The sequence below is a fragment of the Amaranthus tricolor genome, chromosome 10, assembly GCF_026212465.1.
Source record: "Amaranthus tricolor cultivar Red isolate AtriRed21 chromosome 10, ASM2621246v1, whole genome shotgun sequence".
Taxonomy (NCBI): Eukaryota; Viridiplantae; Streptophyta; class Magnoliopsida; order Caryophyllales; family Amaranthaceae; genus Amaranthus; species Amaranthus tricolor.
The window spans coordinates 14069904-14090385 of NC_080056.1; the positions used below are offsets into that span (position 1 = coordinate 14069904).

A 20482-nucleotide genomic window follows, 5' to 3' on the forward strand; every position below is an offset into this window, starting at 1 on the left:
ACTGCTGCCTCCTGTAGGAGTCTGTGTCATAACTCTATCCCACTGTGGCCGACCATGCTCTTAGACCAGCTACTGACCATCACCTTAGTAAGCTATTAACTCACCAACTAGCTATTCCTTGGATGGATTTAGTTCCAGAAATATTCAATATATATGTTTTCATGTTAATCAATTCATATTTTTATAAAGTCAAGTAGTTCTAAGGCATGGGAAAAAAAACAGTTATTACAATAGTTAATATCATCAAATCTCAAAAAAAAAAATATCATCTACAATTATGAGTAACCATAATTTAAGCAATCATGATAATTAGAGTTGATGGGCAATAATGAAATTTTAGCGGGTAGATAAATAACGTTGTAAAGGTAAAATATCGTTATAACAATAAAGTAATGGGCGTTTCACGTTATGTAATGGTCAATGGCGTTTTGACCATGAAAATGCATGCACCATTGTATAATGAGATTTAGCATCGGAAAAACTCTTAAACAGGTTACATAACGGACGTTACGTATGGTCTAAGCACACAGACTTCCATTTATTTTTAATTTGTTTACATGACTTTTACTGTCCACTTCTAGAGTTCTCTATATAGAAGTTCTTTATCAATCAATTCTCTTGTTAAGAGCTCTGCAAGTGAAAATCATTTCTTGAATCACTATACTTTTCTTGATGAATAGATTGCACACCTGAATAATGAAGATTAATGCACAAAACGGAACAGAAACAAAAGTTCAATCATACATAACCAAACACAACCATTTTATTCTTCTCTAATCATAAAACAACATATAAATCCTCACTAAATAGTGGGGAGAATCCAAACTGGGGGAGGGAGATTCTTATGTTTCGAGCGATCAATGTGATGATCATGTAATTCTTCATCCTCAATCAGGAAGATACCACTGTCTGCAGGGACATTAAACTGGTAAGGTTTATGAAACATGCTCATACATGAAGGGTAATCATCAGTAAAGTAAATAGAATTGCTAATAATTCCTGGGAAATCAGTAGCTTTGACAAAAGTCGACTCATTGTCTCCTAAGAACAATGCCCCATCGAAAATGCTCCTCACCGGTAACCATTCCAACGCACCATCCATGGGCTCCAACTTGTAAATTTTGAAATCTGCCGTGACTGTGAAGGGATGACCATCATCACTTATAGAGCATGTTAACAGCCTTACGACTTGCAGAATGGTTTTTCCGTCACCTGTATCCACTAGGTATCTTCGTGCTAGTTCCCCAATAGGACTGACAACAGGGTCAGTCAGACAGGTGATTTTCGGGTTGTTTGAGTTCACTTCACAGATGTAAACCTCACCCCATAAATTGGCTGCTAAGAAATAGTTTTCATGAGATATTACGTCGAAGAATGAAGATTGATTGACAACACCATACATGTAAGTCCAAGAAACATCCCCAGACTTGTAGTATGCTATGGCCCTTGTTTCTCCATGGATCAACGTCACGAAATAAGTATTACTGGATGAAGGGTTTGCAGATAGAACAGCCTTACAGATGTAATAGTCGGCGTGAAACTCACATACATATGACTTTTTTGTCATCTCAATGGTGTATTCTGCTGGCGGGAATGGTGGGAGATGGATAATTCCCTTACTGTTCCCGAAGTAAAATGGGTTGTATAAAGTTATCACGAATGACACCCTATCGATAAATATAAGCCATCCGTGAGAAGAACCAATACACCTGCAAGAAAACAGGAAAAAATTTGTCATCTTTGGAATTATTGGATGACAATCAACAACAATTGGAACGCCTTAAACCCAACAATATGGGAACAAATCAACACGGGAAATTGTTGCTAACAAAGATTATAAGTACTTTATTAGGCGATCTACAACAAAGAACATGCAATCTAAATTATTGGATACTTCATCTATACGCTATCGACAGGAAAAGATTTTGTACCTGCTTTTAAATGGCACTGGTAACTTCATTTCATACACCTGTGCATCAGGAAGACTGTAGATGTTGCGGGTGTTTTTACTGCAATCATTGGTGGGGATCAGCAGCACAGGCAATCGTCTTCTCAATGACATATTTGGACGGATGTTAAGATCTCTGAGTCTCTGTTCAAAGACCGAAAACCAGTGCTTACAAACACAGCCAAATGAAAACATGTCAGATAATAAAAACAGCTCGCTTATAATCAGGAAAAGTAAGCTATCTGGAAGAGAGCTCCAATTGGACTCTTCGAAAGATGATATTGAGGAAGAAGCCATGGCAAAAAAATTAGAATCTGATAGATAATGCAACATTCAGGTCATCTTAATAAATAGTACAATAGGGAGTACATTATGGGAAACAAATCATTTACCTGTCTGATATTACAAACGTTATCTTAACTTTTGTTTGAGTTCGTTCCTTGACAACAACCGGGTGGTCGGGTGTACAAGTGCACTGTCTCATACTCTTGTTTTTAAAACGACTATTATGTATTTTTTAGTAAAAGCATACAAACATTAACGAGTAATCGTCTAGTCATCGACACCTAGATTTCAAGTTTACCGCTTTAAGACAATGCACATAGACTGATTTTTACCAGCACATCCCATCTTCCAAGTTCCATGTATTTTTGTGAATACTGCAATAAAATCTAGTTTGTTGATATATCTTTCCATTTTTAGTAATTCTTCATTCTATTCAGGAAAGGTAGTATATGAAGTATATAAAGAAGAAAATATGTCATTTTGGAACCAACTTTGCTGTCATTTAATTAGCCAGATAAAAACTAAGCCTCAATACGGCCTTCCCAGACAGACTACGACAACTTATCCCGATTCTCTTCACCTTATCTTTGCAGGAAAATCAAATTATTTCTTTCCAAAATTAAACAGTTAAAATATATTTTGACTGATTAAAATTGATAAATTACATTTCATTAACCCAATGTCTTTAAGTGGCTCCCACCTACAATGGGGTTTGGGGGTCGATGGTATGCAATTTTATGCTTGTTTGAGATAACACTAACAAAGAGATTCTTTCCGATTAAGTCATACGCAACTTCACAAAAAGAAGAAGTTTAATGAGTCATTTAATATAGTCCGTTAAAAACCAAAACCAAAAAACCATAGATCTTAGGCTCCAACGAAATAAGGGACATACCGATTTTAAATTGATAATTAATTTCTGTTAGTCAAAGAGAACTGCACCTTGATTAGGCGAGACGAGATACTATAGCTAAACACTAGATTGAGACTATTAATTAATCAAGCTACAATATCAAAATGACTAGACGACCTGAACATCAAAATCAGCAGAGATAGCACATTCTACATGACAAAATAAATACCAATAAAAGTATAAGTCCCTAATAATATTGGATTATGTAGCATATAACTTAGAAAAATACACATGTAGAGATGAGTGTTTAGCGCACCCTATACAGTTGTTATGGATCCTCTCCCGAGTAAAACAATCAACTTGCTAAACATTATGCATATTGCATACTGATCTCTCAAAGCAGCTGCATCAGTCATGGATATTCGTATCAGAATCCCGATGCACTTACACTATCTAACCTTTTCCCCATAATTGAAGGTGTGATATTGAATGTATCAAGAATCTAATATAGCATATAATGTTGTTTTCCTTAGTACTTGGTTTAAGTAGCATAAGCAGGTATCCGGGATGGAGGTTAAGTTAGAAAAACGTGTCTTTTGCGACAGATTGTCAGTTTACACTGCTAAACTTAACCATTTGTGAAAGCGTCAACTTGTTAGCAACATGAAAAGTGTGTTTTCAGGTAGCCATGCCCATTTGAACGAGGAAGAAACAGAAGAGGAGGAACTTGAAGAAGAGGCAGTTTAGAAGGAGAAGAAAGGCCGCCAAGTTGTTTGAATGTTGGAAATCAACAAATAGGATGACGAAACAAATGGCGAGGTCTGCACATTCCATTGGATAGCCTTCTATATAAGGGGGATACGATTACATTCGAGGAAACTAGTTTATCGTCAACAGTCAAAACTCGAGACCCCAAATCTACCTCAATCCAATAATTATCAAGAATCTAAAATGATTGTAAAAAAATCTAATTCACTTGCTTTTATTGAACTATTGAATTCTGAATAACCAGATTTCTTTAAACCAGGGAACGCATAGCGCAAACAGTTGCATAGACTAGCATGAATTTATGAGTTTATGCTTCTTGAATATCCCTTTGCCTCTTGGCCCTTGGGTGAAAAAGAACCTGCTATATCGATGAACTGTAAACTAACAAAATCTGGTATAACAAATAGATCCGAAACTTGAAACAAATTTATATGATCGAAAATGATCATTTCTTGTGTGCAATGAAGATTTTCAGGGCTCTTAAAAAGCAAAAGACGAGGCTTTTCTGACTACTTAAATCTGACCCCCTCAGAAGACTTTCATGGATGGATGATATATAGATCAGCTATTACTTAGATAGAGAGGTCGAATACAATTTGATCCTTATGTAGTTTAAGGCTCTATTTATTTTACATTTTTTTGAAATTTTGAGGTCTAAAAATAGGTATAGTTAAACTAAAGCAAAAACAATGTAAATTAATGTCATCTAACATCTTAGGCTCTTAAATTTGGGGTGTCACCCCTGTCATGTACTAAACTTTTCATTCATTTGTCCAAGAAAGTATGGAAGTATCTTATTCAACATCAAATAGATGCTTCACTTCAATGTAATTTTATTGAAGCTCTATCATGTGAATAAAAATTGGAATCCTTCTTAAAAAAGTTCAAACTTCAAAGTGTTTTCACTTTCAAAGCAAGAAAAAGTTATAAACTTTGGCACATAGCAAGGTAAATGAAATTTTTGTGTGTGCATTATATTTTTCATACTCTAGTAAGTTAAATATCTCAGGAATGTTGACACATCCAGTGGACTAACAACGTAGTAGATTAGATGCATTTGCGTGTATCAATATTGCTTCTATAAATGAAAGGATCCATAATCTATACTTTGCTAGCTCCTCAAACCCAAAAGTTAATTAATGAAGTCAGACAGATGAAATGCATACTTAGCTACATAGTAACGTCAACAAAACGAGTGATTCCCTTACTAGAATCAATACGTAGGAAACAATATGCTATCATCTGTCTTACCAAATGTCCCTTAGTTTTAAAAGGTGCAAGGCGCACTGCGGTGCAAGATAAAGTTCCTTAGAGCCTACACGCATAGTGCAAGAGGAAAGCGTGAGATTTTTGTAGGCAAGGCACACTTTTTCACTAAAAACTTAAAAATCAATTTTAAAACATATATAAATAGTAAATACTTAAAACAACATGGTATTCATATTTTAGTATCAACAACGTTGAAACATTCATTATCCTTGCGGTAAACACCACTTTATCACATAATTATTATAATAAGAATATGGTGAATATACAAAGTTATCTTCTTCTTCTTCACTTGCTTTTTGTGTTTCTTAAAGAAGAAACGATTTATAGAACTTCATATTCAAGTAAATTTTAATTTCGACTTTTATTTCATTTTCAAGCAAACAAATATAAGTTAATTACGTAGCCCAAATATAAAAAACCCAAACATATGGCTTCTTCATCTTCAACATCACATGCTTCAACCAGAATATATTCTCAATTTCAATGCAGAGAATTATAATTTTTGAAGTCAAAATGAAGACTATTCCTAAAGCTATAGATTTGTGGGAAGTAATGGGAAGTTGTGTTTAGGCTGAAACTAAAATAGAAAATTTCTAAGAATTCTATCTTTCATCGCAAGATAAAGCATATTAAAGTCAAGTATTATTCTGTCAGAGAAGCTTAGAATAACCGTGAAGTCAAGCTAGTTGATTTATGGAGAACATCGATTAGTTGACATTTTCACCAAAGCACTTCTAAAGGGCAGATTCGAGAAGCTTAGAGGTTTACTGGAACGAGATCAAAAGTCTCAAGGAGAAGTTTTAGTTAATGAGACTTTTAATATGGTTTGGAGACAGTTAGTGTGATTGTAAGCTCTTAGTATGCTTTTATTAATACAGTACATGTATGAGTCTACATTCATTAAAGAACAAGAAGAGTTAGATTTAATATACGTACGTGAAAGGCCAAAGATTTTTTCTCTTCAAAGGTCACCATTTGTAGGCCACTTACAACCTCAATATATAGGATCTTGTACTCATCATTTTATAACAACAAACACAAGCTTTCTATTACTTTCTTCTCTTACAAACTCTCTGTCTCCGCATCCTTCCAACATTTTTCCACCAAAATAACATCCCAAATTAAACAGGGTACGTCCAACAAGAGCAAATGAGTAATGTAGATTCCAGATGAAGGACCTTTCGTATTTGGCATTCATATCTTAATGAAATTACATAAGTAGCTTGGTGACCATACGACTTTCTTTATGGTTGAGTTATGATACCTTGTTATTCTTTATTTCTTTGTTACCATCAATCTCTCACTTTGATTTGTTATTGTTCTTGCATTGTTAGGTTTAAGGCTTTAGCACAGATGTTGTTTCCTCCTTTATAAGTATTATTTAACTCATTGGTTCATCCTATATGGCATTTTCTTAAACGTTTCCATATTTTTAACATTGATTGTCAATTTGATGTTCTATACTCTATGCTTAAGGTTATCTATGTCTCTCCATTCACATTACATGGAACAAACATTGATAAAATGTCGAAGTATTTCCATACGCGTTCAAAGATTGTGTATATATGATTCTCCATGTCGTGCTGAAAAACTATTAACTTACTCTAAGTATTTGCAACTCTTTTAACTGTTGAGTGTTATTTTAGATTATACTGTATAACAGTGAGTTGCTGCATACTTTTTTGTGATTTTGCTCCAACCATGAGACCCGAATATAGCGCTTGGTTTTCTATATTTGGAGGCACTTTACATGTTAGACTAGGCACGAGACAAGCCAGTGTTCGTGCTAGGACTTAGCAAGAATCATTGCAACTTTGAGCTTTTACTGATTAGCTATCTTCGACAATGAGCAAGATAGCGTGCTGTATGAAGCTGCAGGTATATTGCACGGTACTTCCAATCCGAATCTTAATTAGATTTAATTGCTCTATAAGTTCAAGAAAGATTATCATTGTCGAAGAAATGGAATTTATTTCCCCTTTGATAAGGATTAGAACAAATGAAATGATCAAGTTCAGATTTATTGGTCGAAATTTATTTTATATCTTCAAATATTAAAGTGAGTTAATATGATCAAGTTCAGGCTTTGTAAGTTGCACAGACTTGCTGTTAAAAGCAGCACATTTCCAAATAAAGCTTGAGACTAAATAGTTTTGAAATGTCAGGGAATAAAGCCATTACTTGAGATGTCAGGGAGTCTGAAATCGAACGCAGAATTTCGATCATACAATTCAATGATTCTGTTTCAAACTGCCGAGTCCAGGTATAGTAATCTAGTTCGAATCTAACTGCGATTCGACTCAGTTTGAAAAAAATAATCCAATTCGAGTCCGAGAAAAAGAAGTCGAAAAGAAGACAATCTAACTCGAATCTGCTACAATCCAGCATTCGACGCTGACTTTGTTCAAATATTTGTATTTCTAGTTTATTTAGACTAATCAGGAAGTATTTTATTAGGATTGACATAAATGTGTCTATTTCCACTTTTGCTTCTTCGCTTATCATTTGTGGTAGAGTTTTAGACTCAATCACATAAGGATTTTCCCCCAAGAATCCGACTTTGTTAAAGCTTAATGTGCTTATTCGAAAGACTTCATTATTGCAAAAAAAATTTTGTTATTAAGTAGTATTTAGTCGAATTGTGGCATATTTAGATAATTAAGTTAAATTGATCGAACGATATTTAATTGTTATGCACGATTTAAACAATCTATTTAAAAACAATTATTGTTGGGAGTTAATGACACAATTTAACTCTGTTAGACGTCCGATAGTCTAAGCATGTGTCTAAGACGAGGTTATAAAGTCTTTTATTCGAAGCGGTCACAATAAGAATATTTCGATCCAAGTACTATCATTACCCTTTCTAATCGTGACTATGATAATGGTGAAGGTGATGTGCTAACGGGATAATGTAGTCGATGTAAAGCCAAATAATAGTTCCAACAAGAAAAATCCCTAAAACCAGCATTATAGCACGATTTTTCAGTCATACATACCAGTCTTGTTCTATGTTCAACGTCTCAAATAAAAACCATTACAGCACACGAATAAGCAGACAAGAATGTTGAAGGACACCCGTTTACTCAAATATCTGAATTCCACAGTTTTGTGCACATACATTTCTAAGTGGAAACCATTTTGGTCTTCGTCGCTCCAGAAAAACAAAGGGTATAAATAGAATTGTTTATGAGCGGGCTACCTGTCAAGCTCAACCCATCCGGTTTAAAATACGGTTGGACTTGGACAACATTTTTCAAAAAATAATAATTTGAACGTGTAATACTCGTCCGCCAAGATAATCGGGCAGATAAGGATACCAAAAAAAATACTCGCCATTATACCCATCTGCCCACTTAGTTTAATATATTAAATTGTAGTTCTATTGTTTTTTATGTTTTAATTGTCTATTAAATGCTCTACACAACCAAGCTTACTTTAATATATTAGTACCCTAAAAGAAGTTTTGGTACAGCTGCTATACCAAGTCACATGTATTATGTGGTACATCATTCCAATAATTCCTTGCCACATAATAAGATATTGTCCATTAGATAATTCTAAAACTTGTCAAATTTAAAGTTTTATCTCTCTTCTTAACACTCTTCTTCTCCCTTAAAACCCCAAAACTCAATATCCCTAACCTAACCAAACAAAAAATACCCAAACAAATTTACATGTTTTGATAACTGCAATTAATATTAAAAATTTTGAGTCAAATTTTAATATTACTACATTTAGATCTGAGTAATGAAGAAGCTGTAAGTTCTTACTTCTACTTTTTTTTCTCTTTTCTTTATTTCAATATCAATTTATAGCTTTTTGTATCAATTTTTCAGAAAATTTTGTTCAATTAGTGATTAAAATCGTAGGTTTTGTTTGGATTAATGATTAAAATTGTAGATTTTGTTTGGATTAAAGATAAAAATTGTAGCTTATTCCCAATTTGTTTGTGAAGTGTGTAAAATTGAAGTGTTCAATGAATTGTATTGGTCATTGACAACATTAGCAGAGAGTGTCATTGATTTCTTTGTCATTGATTCTCCAGTGTAAGTTGTTTTCATAATTTCAGATTTTAATACTATATAATAGATACTTGTGAACAAAAGTATTCTCAATCTTTAATTTGTAGTAAATTCCAATTGCTTAGTGCTTTTGCAAACCAAATATCCCACATGATGTACTTTTTGAATTATTGAGTTTATATATCCATTGTGAAAAGTAATTGTATTCCACAGATAACCTACATGAGTTAAGACGTGTCAAAGGCATAGTCTTACATGAAAGTCTACGAAAGATACTATTGGTACTTTCACACCTTTGAGTGAATCTTACTCTGGCTGAAAATGAGACTAAATGCGGGGCACCATTTGTGACGAATATCATACAAACGAGATAACCATTTATGCTCAGCAAGATTGTAAGATTGTATCATTTTGGCCTAATTTTCCTCAAACTCAATCACCGAACAACAACCATAACCACATGTAAAATTTTTATTGAACCCTTCAATAGAATATTCATGGCTAAGATGTCTCCCAGCATTTTCAGATAAATGCCACATACACAAGCGATGTTTGGTGTTCGGGAATACTTGTTTAATGGCATTGGATATGGCAAGGGCTTGATCTGTAAAAATTGTGATTGGATGTCGATCGCCCATCTCTTTTGAAAAGGTTTTAAAGAGCCAAACAAAGCTCTCGGTAGTCTTATCCAACATAAAAGCACAAGCAAAAATCACATTATTCTTTTGATGATTGATGCCAGTAAAGGGAGCACATGATAAACCCCACTTGTTCGTACGATATGTAGTGTCAAAATAATCAAATCCTCAAAAGACTCATAATCTATCAATGACTTACCATCTCGCCAAAAATAAGTTTGTCATGTGACCTTTATTATCTAATTGCACTGTGTAAAAAAACTGAGGGTTCTTCTCATGCTCCATCCTAAAATGATTTATAAAACTTTGTGCATCTCTTGCCTCTAGCTGAGTTATCCGTATGGAGTGATATGATTATTTAGATCTTCTAATATAAATTGAATATTCTTTTCACCACCCATTTCATTTATCAAGTAAGAAAAGGTTTGTGTAGCTCTGATCCCAGCATCAATCATAGATGAAATAACCAAAATATTTGCTGCATCTATTTTTCGATTGGATCTTAACAAATGCTTCTCTTCATTGGACGCCAAATCATGATTATGTTCATCAAAAAAATCTTAGAGTTCCCACCAACCCAAAAATTCCCCTACTTATAGCCAAACCTAGGGGTTTTACTATCAAACTCCATAGTAAGATGATAATCAATGATCAAATTCACATTGCTTTGGTTAATCATCCAATATACTATTTATATTTATGTAATTCGAGTATTTTGAGACTTTTAAGTGTTTGAATTTTAAAGTATTTTGAACAATTTATTGTATTATTTAAATTGTTGTCAAGACTTTATAATTTATATTGTTTTTTTGTTTTTATATTGGTAATGCCTAACCCACGGTAACAGCCCGCTAAGAAAATGAGCAAGTAACAACAAAAAAATAGGCCTGCAAATTGCAAGCAAACTTTTCAATATTTGAGCCCGCAGGTAAATTTTTAAGACATTATCTAATCCGCTACCCGTCGATAGAACAACTCTAGCATAAAATCACATTTAGCTTCATAACAAAAGAAGCATCTTGGTTTTATGACTTTCCAAAAACAGGTCAAATAGAAACTTAAAATCACCTCTAAGGCTTGAAGTCAGCACTCAGTTGCTTCTATCCTGATCTTTATGGATATAATTCAACAGCCCACCTGATAATCACAACAAAATAATATACATTCAAAAATTAAATAAGTAAATTTCTGTTATCCAATTACAATAAAACTATTCTGAAAATGTATCTCACAAAATTCATAGGTTAAAACAAACTTTTACAAGTTCACAGTATTAACCTATACTACGCTTCAGATAATGTAACAATGCTGGACCCCATCATTAATTCTTCTGCTTCTTGGGCATACGATAACCACCCACAACACAAGCATGGTCACGTTCAAATGGCTCGAGGGTAACCTGCTCCATGGGCTTGAACTGCTCTAGTTGTAGCTTCTTCACTTCCGAGGCAAATACAGCCTCCGCAGGGCTAGTCGAGTCAATACAGTTGGCCTGAAATTTATAAACCATATTCAGCATATGAATAGAGTACAAGGCATTCAGGTGAACTGAACTCACAGATGTGCAGTGCAACAACAAACCTTAATTGATATAACAAAGTGGCCTCCAGCTTTAAGGAAGTATGATGCATTGAGCGCCAAAATCCTAGCCTGTATACAATATTAACTATTAAGCAAAACAAACTGTAGTAAGTAGTAACCGGGATTCTAAAGCCTGTAGAAATGCACTACCACTCTACTAAACATTCTCGTATAGATCTCTAGCATTTTCACAAACACGCTGAACATTAAGATTGCCATTCACCACAACCAAACATTGTAAACATTAACAGAGTATCATAGCATTCAATGAAACAACATTATTCTAATAAGAGAAACATAACACGGGAAATTTTCCCAAATCTAAAAGGCTTAAAATTACAATTAATTGACGCACACAAACTGTGTTAAAAACTGTTGGAAGCTTCCACAAATTGACATATAATGCATAAGAAATAAAAGGGATGGTGATTTTCATGTGTCAAATCATGCAAAGCAAGAGTAATCAAGTCGCTTCATGATGATAAACTATTAATTCAATTTCAAACACTCATCAATACCAAGTGTTTTACCTAATAACCTAACAAAAAATTCTAGTAGGACAAATTACATGTAAAACGTAGATTTATTCAAATATTGCATCAACTCCATCCATTCCATTGAAAGCTTAAAATAAAATAAAAGTCAAATGAATATGAGAAATATATCAATAAAAAAAGGGAAACACTGGATTTTCAGCTCACCCCTAAATCATTGTGACCAACTACAAAAGCTTATTGTTATTCAAAAATTTAATCCCCTCCCATGGGCAACCAGACAGGAGAACAGGAAACTGATACATATCTCCCACTAAAACCAAGTGGCTAATGCAACTTGGAAACAAAAGGCAACAAAATTTCAAAACATGAGTAAGATATTTTCAACATGGTACTTACAAAATTTTGGTAGTACAACACAAGTTGAAGCATAACAGGAAAACAAATATAACCCAATAGTTTCAAGTGGTTGATGCCACTCATGAACAAAACGCAACATATTTTAGTACAAAAGATATTTTCGAAACAAATTTAGAAATTGAAGGGTCGACTTATCAATACAAGGAGCTACCATAATTAGACTGCAACAGATAGAAATCCAGTTAAGATTGACAATAGAAAATAACAAATAGGAATCTCAGTGTTAGTATGTATTGTCACAGGTACCACTGCAAGAAGACACAGATAGCCCACAGCCAAGCCAACATTAGTGTTCAAATGCTTCTTTAGAAAAATCAGTCATATGCAAACAGGTTTTGAATGAAAAAGGATCAGCTTTTGAATAGATCCTCAGTCTGAGATTAATCGCTCACAGAAACTAGCTAGAGAGCCTACTTTTTTCAGTAAAACACAACCAAACTATTACCCAATGCATTCCGATACAGTATAATAAAAGCCTGCCAAAAGAACCAAGTAACAAGAAAACAGGAACCATAATATGATCCAAAAAAGTTTGTACCAGTAAAATTGATAGTATCTTAAATGGAAAGGAAATTAAGAAGCTCATAAAACTCTTAAGGTAAAAATTTTAATTAAACAGAGAATGAAAAATAAAGTTTCTTTGATAAATATATGAGAAGTCATTGATGCATCAGATACTCGGAGTTTACATCACACAAGAAGTCTTGAAGGGGAATCCGAGGTTACTCATCATCTGCTTAATTTGATTGAAAGAAAAACTCATTGAAATCTAAAACTTAAAAGTAACCACATAGAAAATTCTAAAGCATGAGGAAGAAAGCTTTTAACCATATAAAACTATGCAAGAAGCAAAAATAACTTGTAAACATAATTCAAATACATGGAAGAAAATTCCACATCCATACGATGCAAAGCTAGTGAAAGAAACCACACCTGATCAGGCTGAGCAACATCAGAAAAGATGACATCGACCATTCCCACAAGCATCCTGTACTTTGCTGGATGCCTTGCATCTTCAATGATGGGGATAACATTGGTCCTTTTCTTTGCCATGTTGACCAAATCTCTACCACTTCGGTGTGAAAATTCAACCGCATAAACAACACCCTCCTGAAAAATAAACATGAGATTTTAGTGAAAACGACCAAACACAACAGAAATCAAAAATGAAAATCAAGCATCCGATATATAGTGAGCCACTTACAGGGCCAACAACATCAGAAACATGAGACACCGTAGTTCCAGAGGCAGCCCCAAGATACAAAACCTTAGCACCCGGTTTCTACAATTCAGGTTACAAGAGATATCACATATTCAATAAAAGCAGCAATCACACTTAGGTCTAAAGGCAATCTAACTACAAAACACTTACTATCCAAATATTGTCAACACCACCAAGAATGGCAGCTGCCAACTTTGATCTGAATGGATTCCATACCCTGTATTCAACCTTTGTTCCATCTTCTTGCTGTACAAGAATATCAATTTTTAAGCAACAAAGTACAATTATTTGACTCTGACTATTACAACATTTCATTTAGCAACATACACAAACATTTCAAAACCAAAGATAATTGACGGTAAAAACATTTAAAAAGACCACATCAAAAACAATATTAATCAAACAAAAAATACAAGTATTGATCAAAACACTATACAATTAAAAAATTACAGTACTTAAAACTAAAACTCTAAAAGGGTACCTGAACAGAAATTCTCTTCTCATTGTAAACAGATTCACCAGCAACCATATTCTTAGTAACAAGAGCATCTTCTTTACCCTTCGCAATAAATACACCAGCATGTCTATGGGGCTCTACAATCACTTTAGAACCTCCCTTCATGCCCCCTCTTCCACCTCCACGACCACCTCCTCTTCCACGACCACCTCCACCTCGCCCACCTCCTCGGGGCTTCATTATTCCACCACGAGCTCCAAGTCCTCGCCCACCACCACCTCTTCCTCTACCTCCATCTCCTCTACCGCCTCCACGGCCCCCAAAACCACCTCTACCTCCTGTAAAATGGAAAAAGAAATTTCAACTTAAATCAGTAAAAGCTCATTTTCATTCTATAGAAAGTATTTTATTCCCTAATTTATATGGGCCATTAAAATTTTCAGCAATATTTATAAGCTACTTCAAATTTCACCTCTACCACCCGTAATGAATTCCATATTTATTACTACTAATGGCATTATGTTGACAAAAGCCTCAAATTTTCTACAAATTCAAATAAAAATATCAACATTAGCTAAGATTTACAGAAAAGATAATCGAAGATTAGGAGTTAGAAAAAGATCCTGATTGTACATATGCTTTATCTAATTAAGAATCAATATAGCTATTCTTCGTCATTATAACTAATATTAGCCAAAACTAACATGACTGCATTAAAATTTGCTAATCATTACTCTAATTGAATAGATTCCATCAAACTACTGAAAGGAACATGGATATTAATAAGGGTTACCAAAGAATCAGATGAAAGATGCAAATAACACGACAGACCGAATTGTTCATGTCCAAACTTTCAAATGTGACAATATTATACATTCAGAAATAAATCAATAGAGAAATTTCAAATAGAATTAAAAAAAATAGAGTAAACAGCAAAAAGTATGAAGAAATGAACTACCTCTTCCTTGCGGCTTCATCTTCGTATAGATTGGACTTCAAATACACAGACACTATAAATGGCTAGGGTTTTAGGAACCTCGCTCTTTGGTTTCAAATAGTAAAGATATCAGCTAGGGTTTATATCGTATAAATAAGAGGAAGAAATCGGAGAAGGGTTTTATTAGGGTTTAATTTAAGGGGGTGTTTGGTATAAACTTTTTAATATTAAATGAGAGATTTAATTACTATTACTTTTTGGTATGATATTAGGTTAATTTAATTCTTTTTTTGAGAGTAATGGCTTACTTCGTTATCACTTATTTATGTTAAGTAATAAATTTCCTTTCTATGATCAATTAAGTGTTTTTCTTATATTTTTATACCAAACAACAAATAACTACAACTCATATTCTTACCCTTACTTCTCTTTATCATCTCCCTTTCCATTACACTTTATATTCTCATACCAAACACCCCTAAGTGTTTTGATGGGTCTGATCGGAGGAAATTGAGAATGAGTCGAGCTGGCTATCGACATAATATTTGGGCTTTGATTTATCATAAAACTTGATGTTTTTTGAATATGTGAAATAAATAAGTTTTATATAAAAAAACTTTAAAGTAATATTGGTAAATTTATTTTCTAAAATAAGCGTCTTTCACTCTAAAGCTATGATAAAGTGTTTGTTCGGAGTTACTAATAACAAACAAAACTATGTTCGTCAAAAAGTCGACTTCTTTGTTTATTATTAGTAACAACGAATAAAGAACACTTGGTTAAACAAGGTCTCTTTATTCGCTATTACTAACAGCGAATAAATATATGACCTTATTTGACCAGGTTTTCTTTGTGAGTTGTTACTAACAGCGAATAAAGAAATGATATCTTCTTTTGACTTTCTATTAGGTTTAAAATTAGTCGTTCTAGCTTTTCAGACTAGTTGTCATTGTTTGTTGTTAATAACAATGAACAAGTGTAATATAATATACATCAAATAGGCTTGTTTCATTCTATCTAAAATCAACCAACAAAATACAAAACAATTTTCTAGTAGAGATAAGGTATAATTCTATAACTTAGGTTGATTACTCATTACTTTTAATGATTATTCAACCTCATTACTTTTAATGATTATTTAATTTAGTTATAAATTAAAGAGCATTGTTATTGTGGTTTATTACAAAGTCAAATATGATCGTGATTGCAGCGACTTAGATCCTGGTCTTCAGTTTGTTGCTTGTCCATTTTACCATGATGAAGGATTATGGTATACCTACTTTTAAGTGGGTTGATCCAGAGGGCACCCAATTGTAGAAAGACTTTATTAAGCTTAATAAAGAGAAAGAGGAGCTTAAAGAAACGATACTTAACTTGCAGAGGCAAGCAAATGATAAGAGGCTTAGGAAGGAAGAGATAAGAGGATAATAAAAAAAAGTTTAGAAGTAATGTTAGACAGTATTGTTATTATTTCATGAATAAACTATGTAATTTATTATAGTTGGAATAAATATATTATTCTAAATACATTATTCTAAGCTAAACATATACATTATTCAAATTTATAGTTTGATTTATTTCAATTTGCCATATTTATTTTATTTTAATTTTTTGTTTGATTTATTTGGAATAAATACATTACTTTAAGCTAAACAAAGTTACAATAGGCTAATGCATTACTCAAAGCGAATTGATCATCATTGAAACCTCTAAATATCCATAAGTAAAACAAAACACAATATAGTATACAAAATAAAAAAATATATATATACAACAAAATATATACAAATGTTCAGTGAAATTTGTTTGTACAAGTCAAATAAAATATACAAGTCTAATTATCATCCCCTCTTCTACCCAATCTAACTGTGTTACTCTACTATGCCTCTTACAATAGTAAGAGGCGATCATGTGACGATCGGAGGGGGAAGGTGACTAATATTGTGATGGCGCATCCTAGGAGGACCATGCACCATCTTGGGGGTATGACGAGTCCATATCCTCAAAATAAAAGTCATGAGGAGGAGACGAGTTTTACACCTCGGCAATAATATGAGCAATAGGAGTTGCTTGTTTTGCAACATCGAGAATGAAGTGTTAGAATTGCAACCCTAGGAGTGAATCCCCTAGGCAATCTCTCGGACTGGCTCTTGATTGGAGTGAATCACGGTTGCCGCACATTTTTCCTGCAATCATAAATAAATTAAAATAATTCTAACTTATGAAAAAAGTAGGTTAAATTACTAAGTGAATTCTATGACGGTTTCCTAAATCTTTTGTGGGGCGGGTATTCTATGTGGGAGGATGTTGCTCCTAACTTGGACTTCTACTTTGATTTTGGGGCCTTATCCTTTATGTTGCCCTTAGCTCAGAGTTTAGATTTTTCCTCTCATCTCCAAAGTCAAAGGTCTTAATCGTAGTGACTCTACTTCCATTTAGAGTCTAGATCTCTTCTTGGTCTGGAGTTTGGTAATTTGCCCAACATGCTCTAGCTCTAATCTTGCACAAGTGGGTGCCTTTGTAAGTAGACTATCTTTGTTTTAAGGATGTCTTGTAGAACTGTACCAGAAGTAAATGTCATCAAGATTCTCGCCCATGACTCTGTCAGATTGGTTGGGGGATCAGACCCCTAATTCTTGTTCTTTCCACATTCATGGGAGAGTTTTCATTTCTAAAAGTACATGCTCTTTTTTCTTCTCACCATAAGTTTCCTAAAATGTGTAAATTATTCCTTCCCCGCTCCCCGAAATCTTGGAAAGGAAAAAGATTGAATAAATGAACTTAGGATGGCCTCCTAAATGGTGCAACACCTCCAATTCTCAAAGTTATGATGTTAGCCCAAACAATAACAAGAGTGACCAACTTATTCCATGTCAGGGGGAATTGTTGTATTTATCGTGTAGTAGAAGTGTTGACTTTTTGCTTCTACACCATGTTTTTTCTTTCTCTTATGTTATGATATGATCGATCCTTTTAGAGGAAACTTACTGCCTCCCTTTCTTAGGAGGGTTGGCTGTTCTAATTGCGCTTGAGATCAAAAATCCTACGCAATATTTGGAAAAATGAGGATCCTAGGCTTACATGAGCCTATTATGGCTTTGATGAGGGTTAGTTTCCGCGAGGTTGAAAGCCTAGCTGGAGTATTACCCAAAATGTGCAACCCTATGGCTTTGATATTTTGAATGAATGTTAGTTTTTTTGGTGAAAATTTGTAGCTAGAATTTTGGTTAAGGAAAATGGCAGCCCTCTTTCTAGTGCTAATTTGCTCTTGTCTTGGACCGAATACAATTAAGGTTACACTAAGGGGATTAGTGAAAAGGGGTTAAGTGCGATTCAATGAATGTTTATTGGAGAGAAGTTTGTCTTTTCTATCTAACCCTTCTTACAATATGATCACTCCTAATAACCGAATATACACAAGTAGCACATGTTAAAGGACCTAGAGATTGACTCGGGAGACCACCAAAATGTTTCTTTTAGGAATAGGATCCAATAATTTGGTCCTAAAAAACTTACCTAGATAGAGCTATTCGAAAAAAAAAATTATTCCAAGAGATGTATCCCTGACATAGTTCTTCTAGCAAAATATTGTCTAAGGAGGCCTATCCCAAACAAAACTCGTTCCAAATGGTTCATTATTGATGAATCTGATACTCAAAAGATTATCACAAATAGATCCTCTTAGAAGAGAATATTTCTAAACAAAACTATTAACCATTTACAATGCTATAAAGATAAGGAGACAAATTGGATGTGTAAGGAGTAGATCCCAAAATATGAGTTCTAATCCTTACACTTGACTGGGAGATCCTCCTTATATCTCTAAAAGGTCGTATCATCATATGCAATGAAAGAATAAACAATGTAGCAATAGGGAAGCGTCTACTTGCATTAAAGAAAAATAGCATGCTTTATCTAATACCGTGCAGAATAATATGCAACTAGAATACAAGGTAAGATTTGTATTATATATCCTATTTCACGCCCAATGGAAAGTTTTCACCTCAAAAGACATAGTTGACTCTACTCGTAAAGCGAAGAAAAAGGTGTGAGACCATAGAAAATTAACCGATAATAACACATACATTATGAAGGATATTCCCTAGCAAACTAGGGTTTTCACTACTCTAAGTCAATCATTTGATATAAATACTTCAACAATCCTCACCATTAAGGTAACATCACATTTAATACTTGAACTCATTTATTGCTATTCACACTCAATTATTTGTAAACAATCATTCACTCTTGCATTAAAGAACATTTTATAAGGCTATCAAGTTCTTTGATGCTTGAGACACATGGGACCAGACTTCCTGGTATGCAACAGGTATATCCACTAGCTTGTGATTCAAAAGTAGTCCTTAGAGTAAAACTACGGGCTCTTTGATGTGTGCGACTTGTGCAAACACGATCATTAAGAGTGGTCTTTGATGTGAAAATTTTATTTTAACAGCAAGCGCACAGTGTACCTGTAGTTGCGGGACGAATATTAGGAAGCGAGTTAATAAATTTGTTTAATTTATAACCACAAGATACGAACAAGCAAATATAATTGATTTGAAAATCTAATACTACTATGACAAGTAATTAAAACGATGCAAATAAAACAAATAAATAAAGCAAGGAGCCAAGGACAATGATTTGATATGAAGATAATAATGAAGCAAGTCTAGGATATCGGGAATCACCGAATTCTACCATGGAAATCAATTACTCTCATAACTGTATAAAATTGAATCTTTAACATGATTAAAAGTGATCTAATTAATCTCAAACTTCCTCTATATTCATCAATATCTTTTTACGACCTTACTAATATTAATCCTCAAACATTCGTTTTGTTGGTTATACTAGTATGAATTTAACTCAAATATATCTTAATCCTAAAATAATCCAATCCTCAAACTTTTGTTTTATTGAAAATGTTAATAAAGATGTTTAAACTAAGGTTCATAAAGCATAGATTTAATCATAGATCCAAAATTTACACAATTAATCAATTAAAATCATTTTATGCATCAAATTAGAGTCAATCCCTCAATCCTAGAAGGAAAATCTATTCACTAGACATAATGATGAACATAAAACCAACAATAAGTAAAACCTAAATTATAACAGTAGCGGCATTCTCGATACAAGATTAACATTTAATAATAATAATAATTTTTTTCTTATACAATAATGTTGCAGAAGTCTTAAATGCCGAACTGTTAAAAAAAACTTCAAATCATACAAGCTAAAATTCTTTAAAATAAAATAGTAAAATATTACATCTGATAAGAAATATTGTTTGTTCAAAATAAAAAAAAGACATACATCATAATCAAATCATCATGAAAGGTACAAAAAGCAGCTAAGTTCTCGATATATACTAAATGTTGCGGCCCGGATCGAAACTTGAAGCTAAACCTTCCTGCAAATTACTGCCATCCATGATACGGATGACAGTCGTTTGAATCGAAATCAGCGCCTAACGCCGAGTACAAGCTCCTCAACAATATAATAATATGACAATCATAATATATTCACGAGATAAGCAAAAGTACAATGCAAGCCTTGATTTTAAGTTCCTCGATTCTCGT

At 33.5% G+C, this 20482-nt stretch overlaps 2 protein-coding genes and 1 non-coding gene across 3 annotated transcripts; all 3 read right to left on the minus strand.

Moving 5' to 3' along the window:
- Positions 1 to 727: 727 nt before the first annotated feature.
- On the minus strand, positions 728 to 11091 carry LOC130825790 (putative F-box protein At5g55150). Its single transcript, XM_057691199.1, has 4 exons — positions 11065 to 11091; positions 10855 to 10923; positions 1932 to 2116; positions 728 to 1709 (listed from the first exon to the last, which is right to left on the minus strand). Exons 3-4 carry the CDS (start codon positions 2060 to 2062, stop codon positions 803 to 805), a joined length of 1038 nt encoding a protein of 345 aa, XP_057547182.1. The 5' UTR covers positions 2063 to 2116; positions 10855 to 10923; positions 11065 to 11091; the 3' UTR covers positions 728 to 802.
- Positions 10667 to 15346, minus strand: LOC130825792 (rRNA 2'-O-methyltransferase fibrillarin 2-like). The gene is made up of 7 exons (XM_057691200.1): positions 14919 to 15346; positions 13985 to 14298; positions 13654 to 13749; positions 13486 to 13563; positions 13215 to 13391; positions 11368 to 11436; positions 10667 to 11278 (listed from the first exon to the last, which is right to left on the minus strand). Exons 1-7 carry the CDS (start codon positions 14935 to 14937, stop codon positions 11108 to 11110), a joined length of 924 nt encoding a protein of 307 aa, XP_057547183.1. The 5' UTR covers positions 14938 to 15346; the 3' UTR covers positions 10667 to 11107.
- Positions 12948 to 13020, minus strand: LOC130826396 (small nucleolar RNA snoR60). Its single transcript, XR_009047097.1, has one exon. It is a non-coding gene; the product is annotated as a small nucleolar RNA snoR60 (small nucleolar RNA).
- Positions 15347 to 20482: the final 5136 nt, after the last annotated feature.

What these genes read in the sequence shown, in the direction of transcription:
- LOC130825792 (XM_057691200.1), bottom strand. An exon ending in GTGTTGACAATATTTGGATA is followed by an intron (nt 13,564 to 13,653) that starts GTAAGTGTTTTG and finishes CCTGAATTGTAG; the next exon opens with AAACCGGGTGCTAAGGTTTT. An exon ending in TTTCTGATGTTGTTGGCCCT is followed by an intron (nt 13,392 to 13,485) that starts GTAAGTGGCTCA and finishes TTTATTTTTCAG; the next exon opens with GAGGGTGTTGTTTATGCGGT.
- LOC130825790 (XM_057691199.1), bottom strand. Translation starts at nt 2,062, where the DNA reads ATGTCATTGAGAAGACGATTGCCTGTGCTGCTGATCCCCACCAATGAT. An exon ending in CCAGTGCCATTTAAAAGCAG is followed by an intron (nt 1,710 to 1,931) that starts GTACAAAATCTT and finishes GTTTTCTTGCAG; the next exon opens with GTGTATTGGTTCTTCTCACG.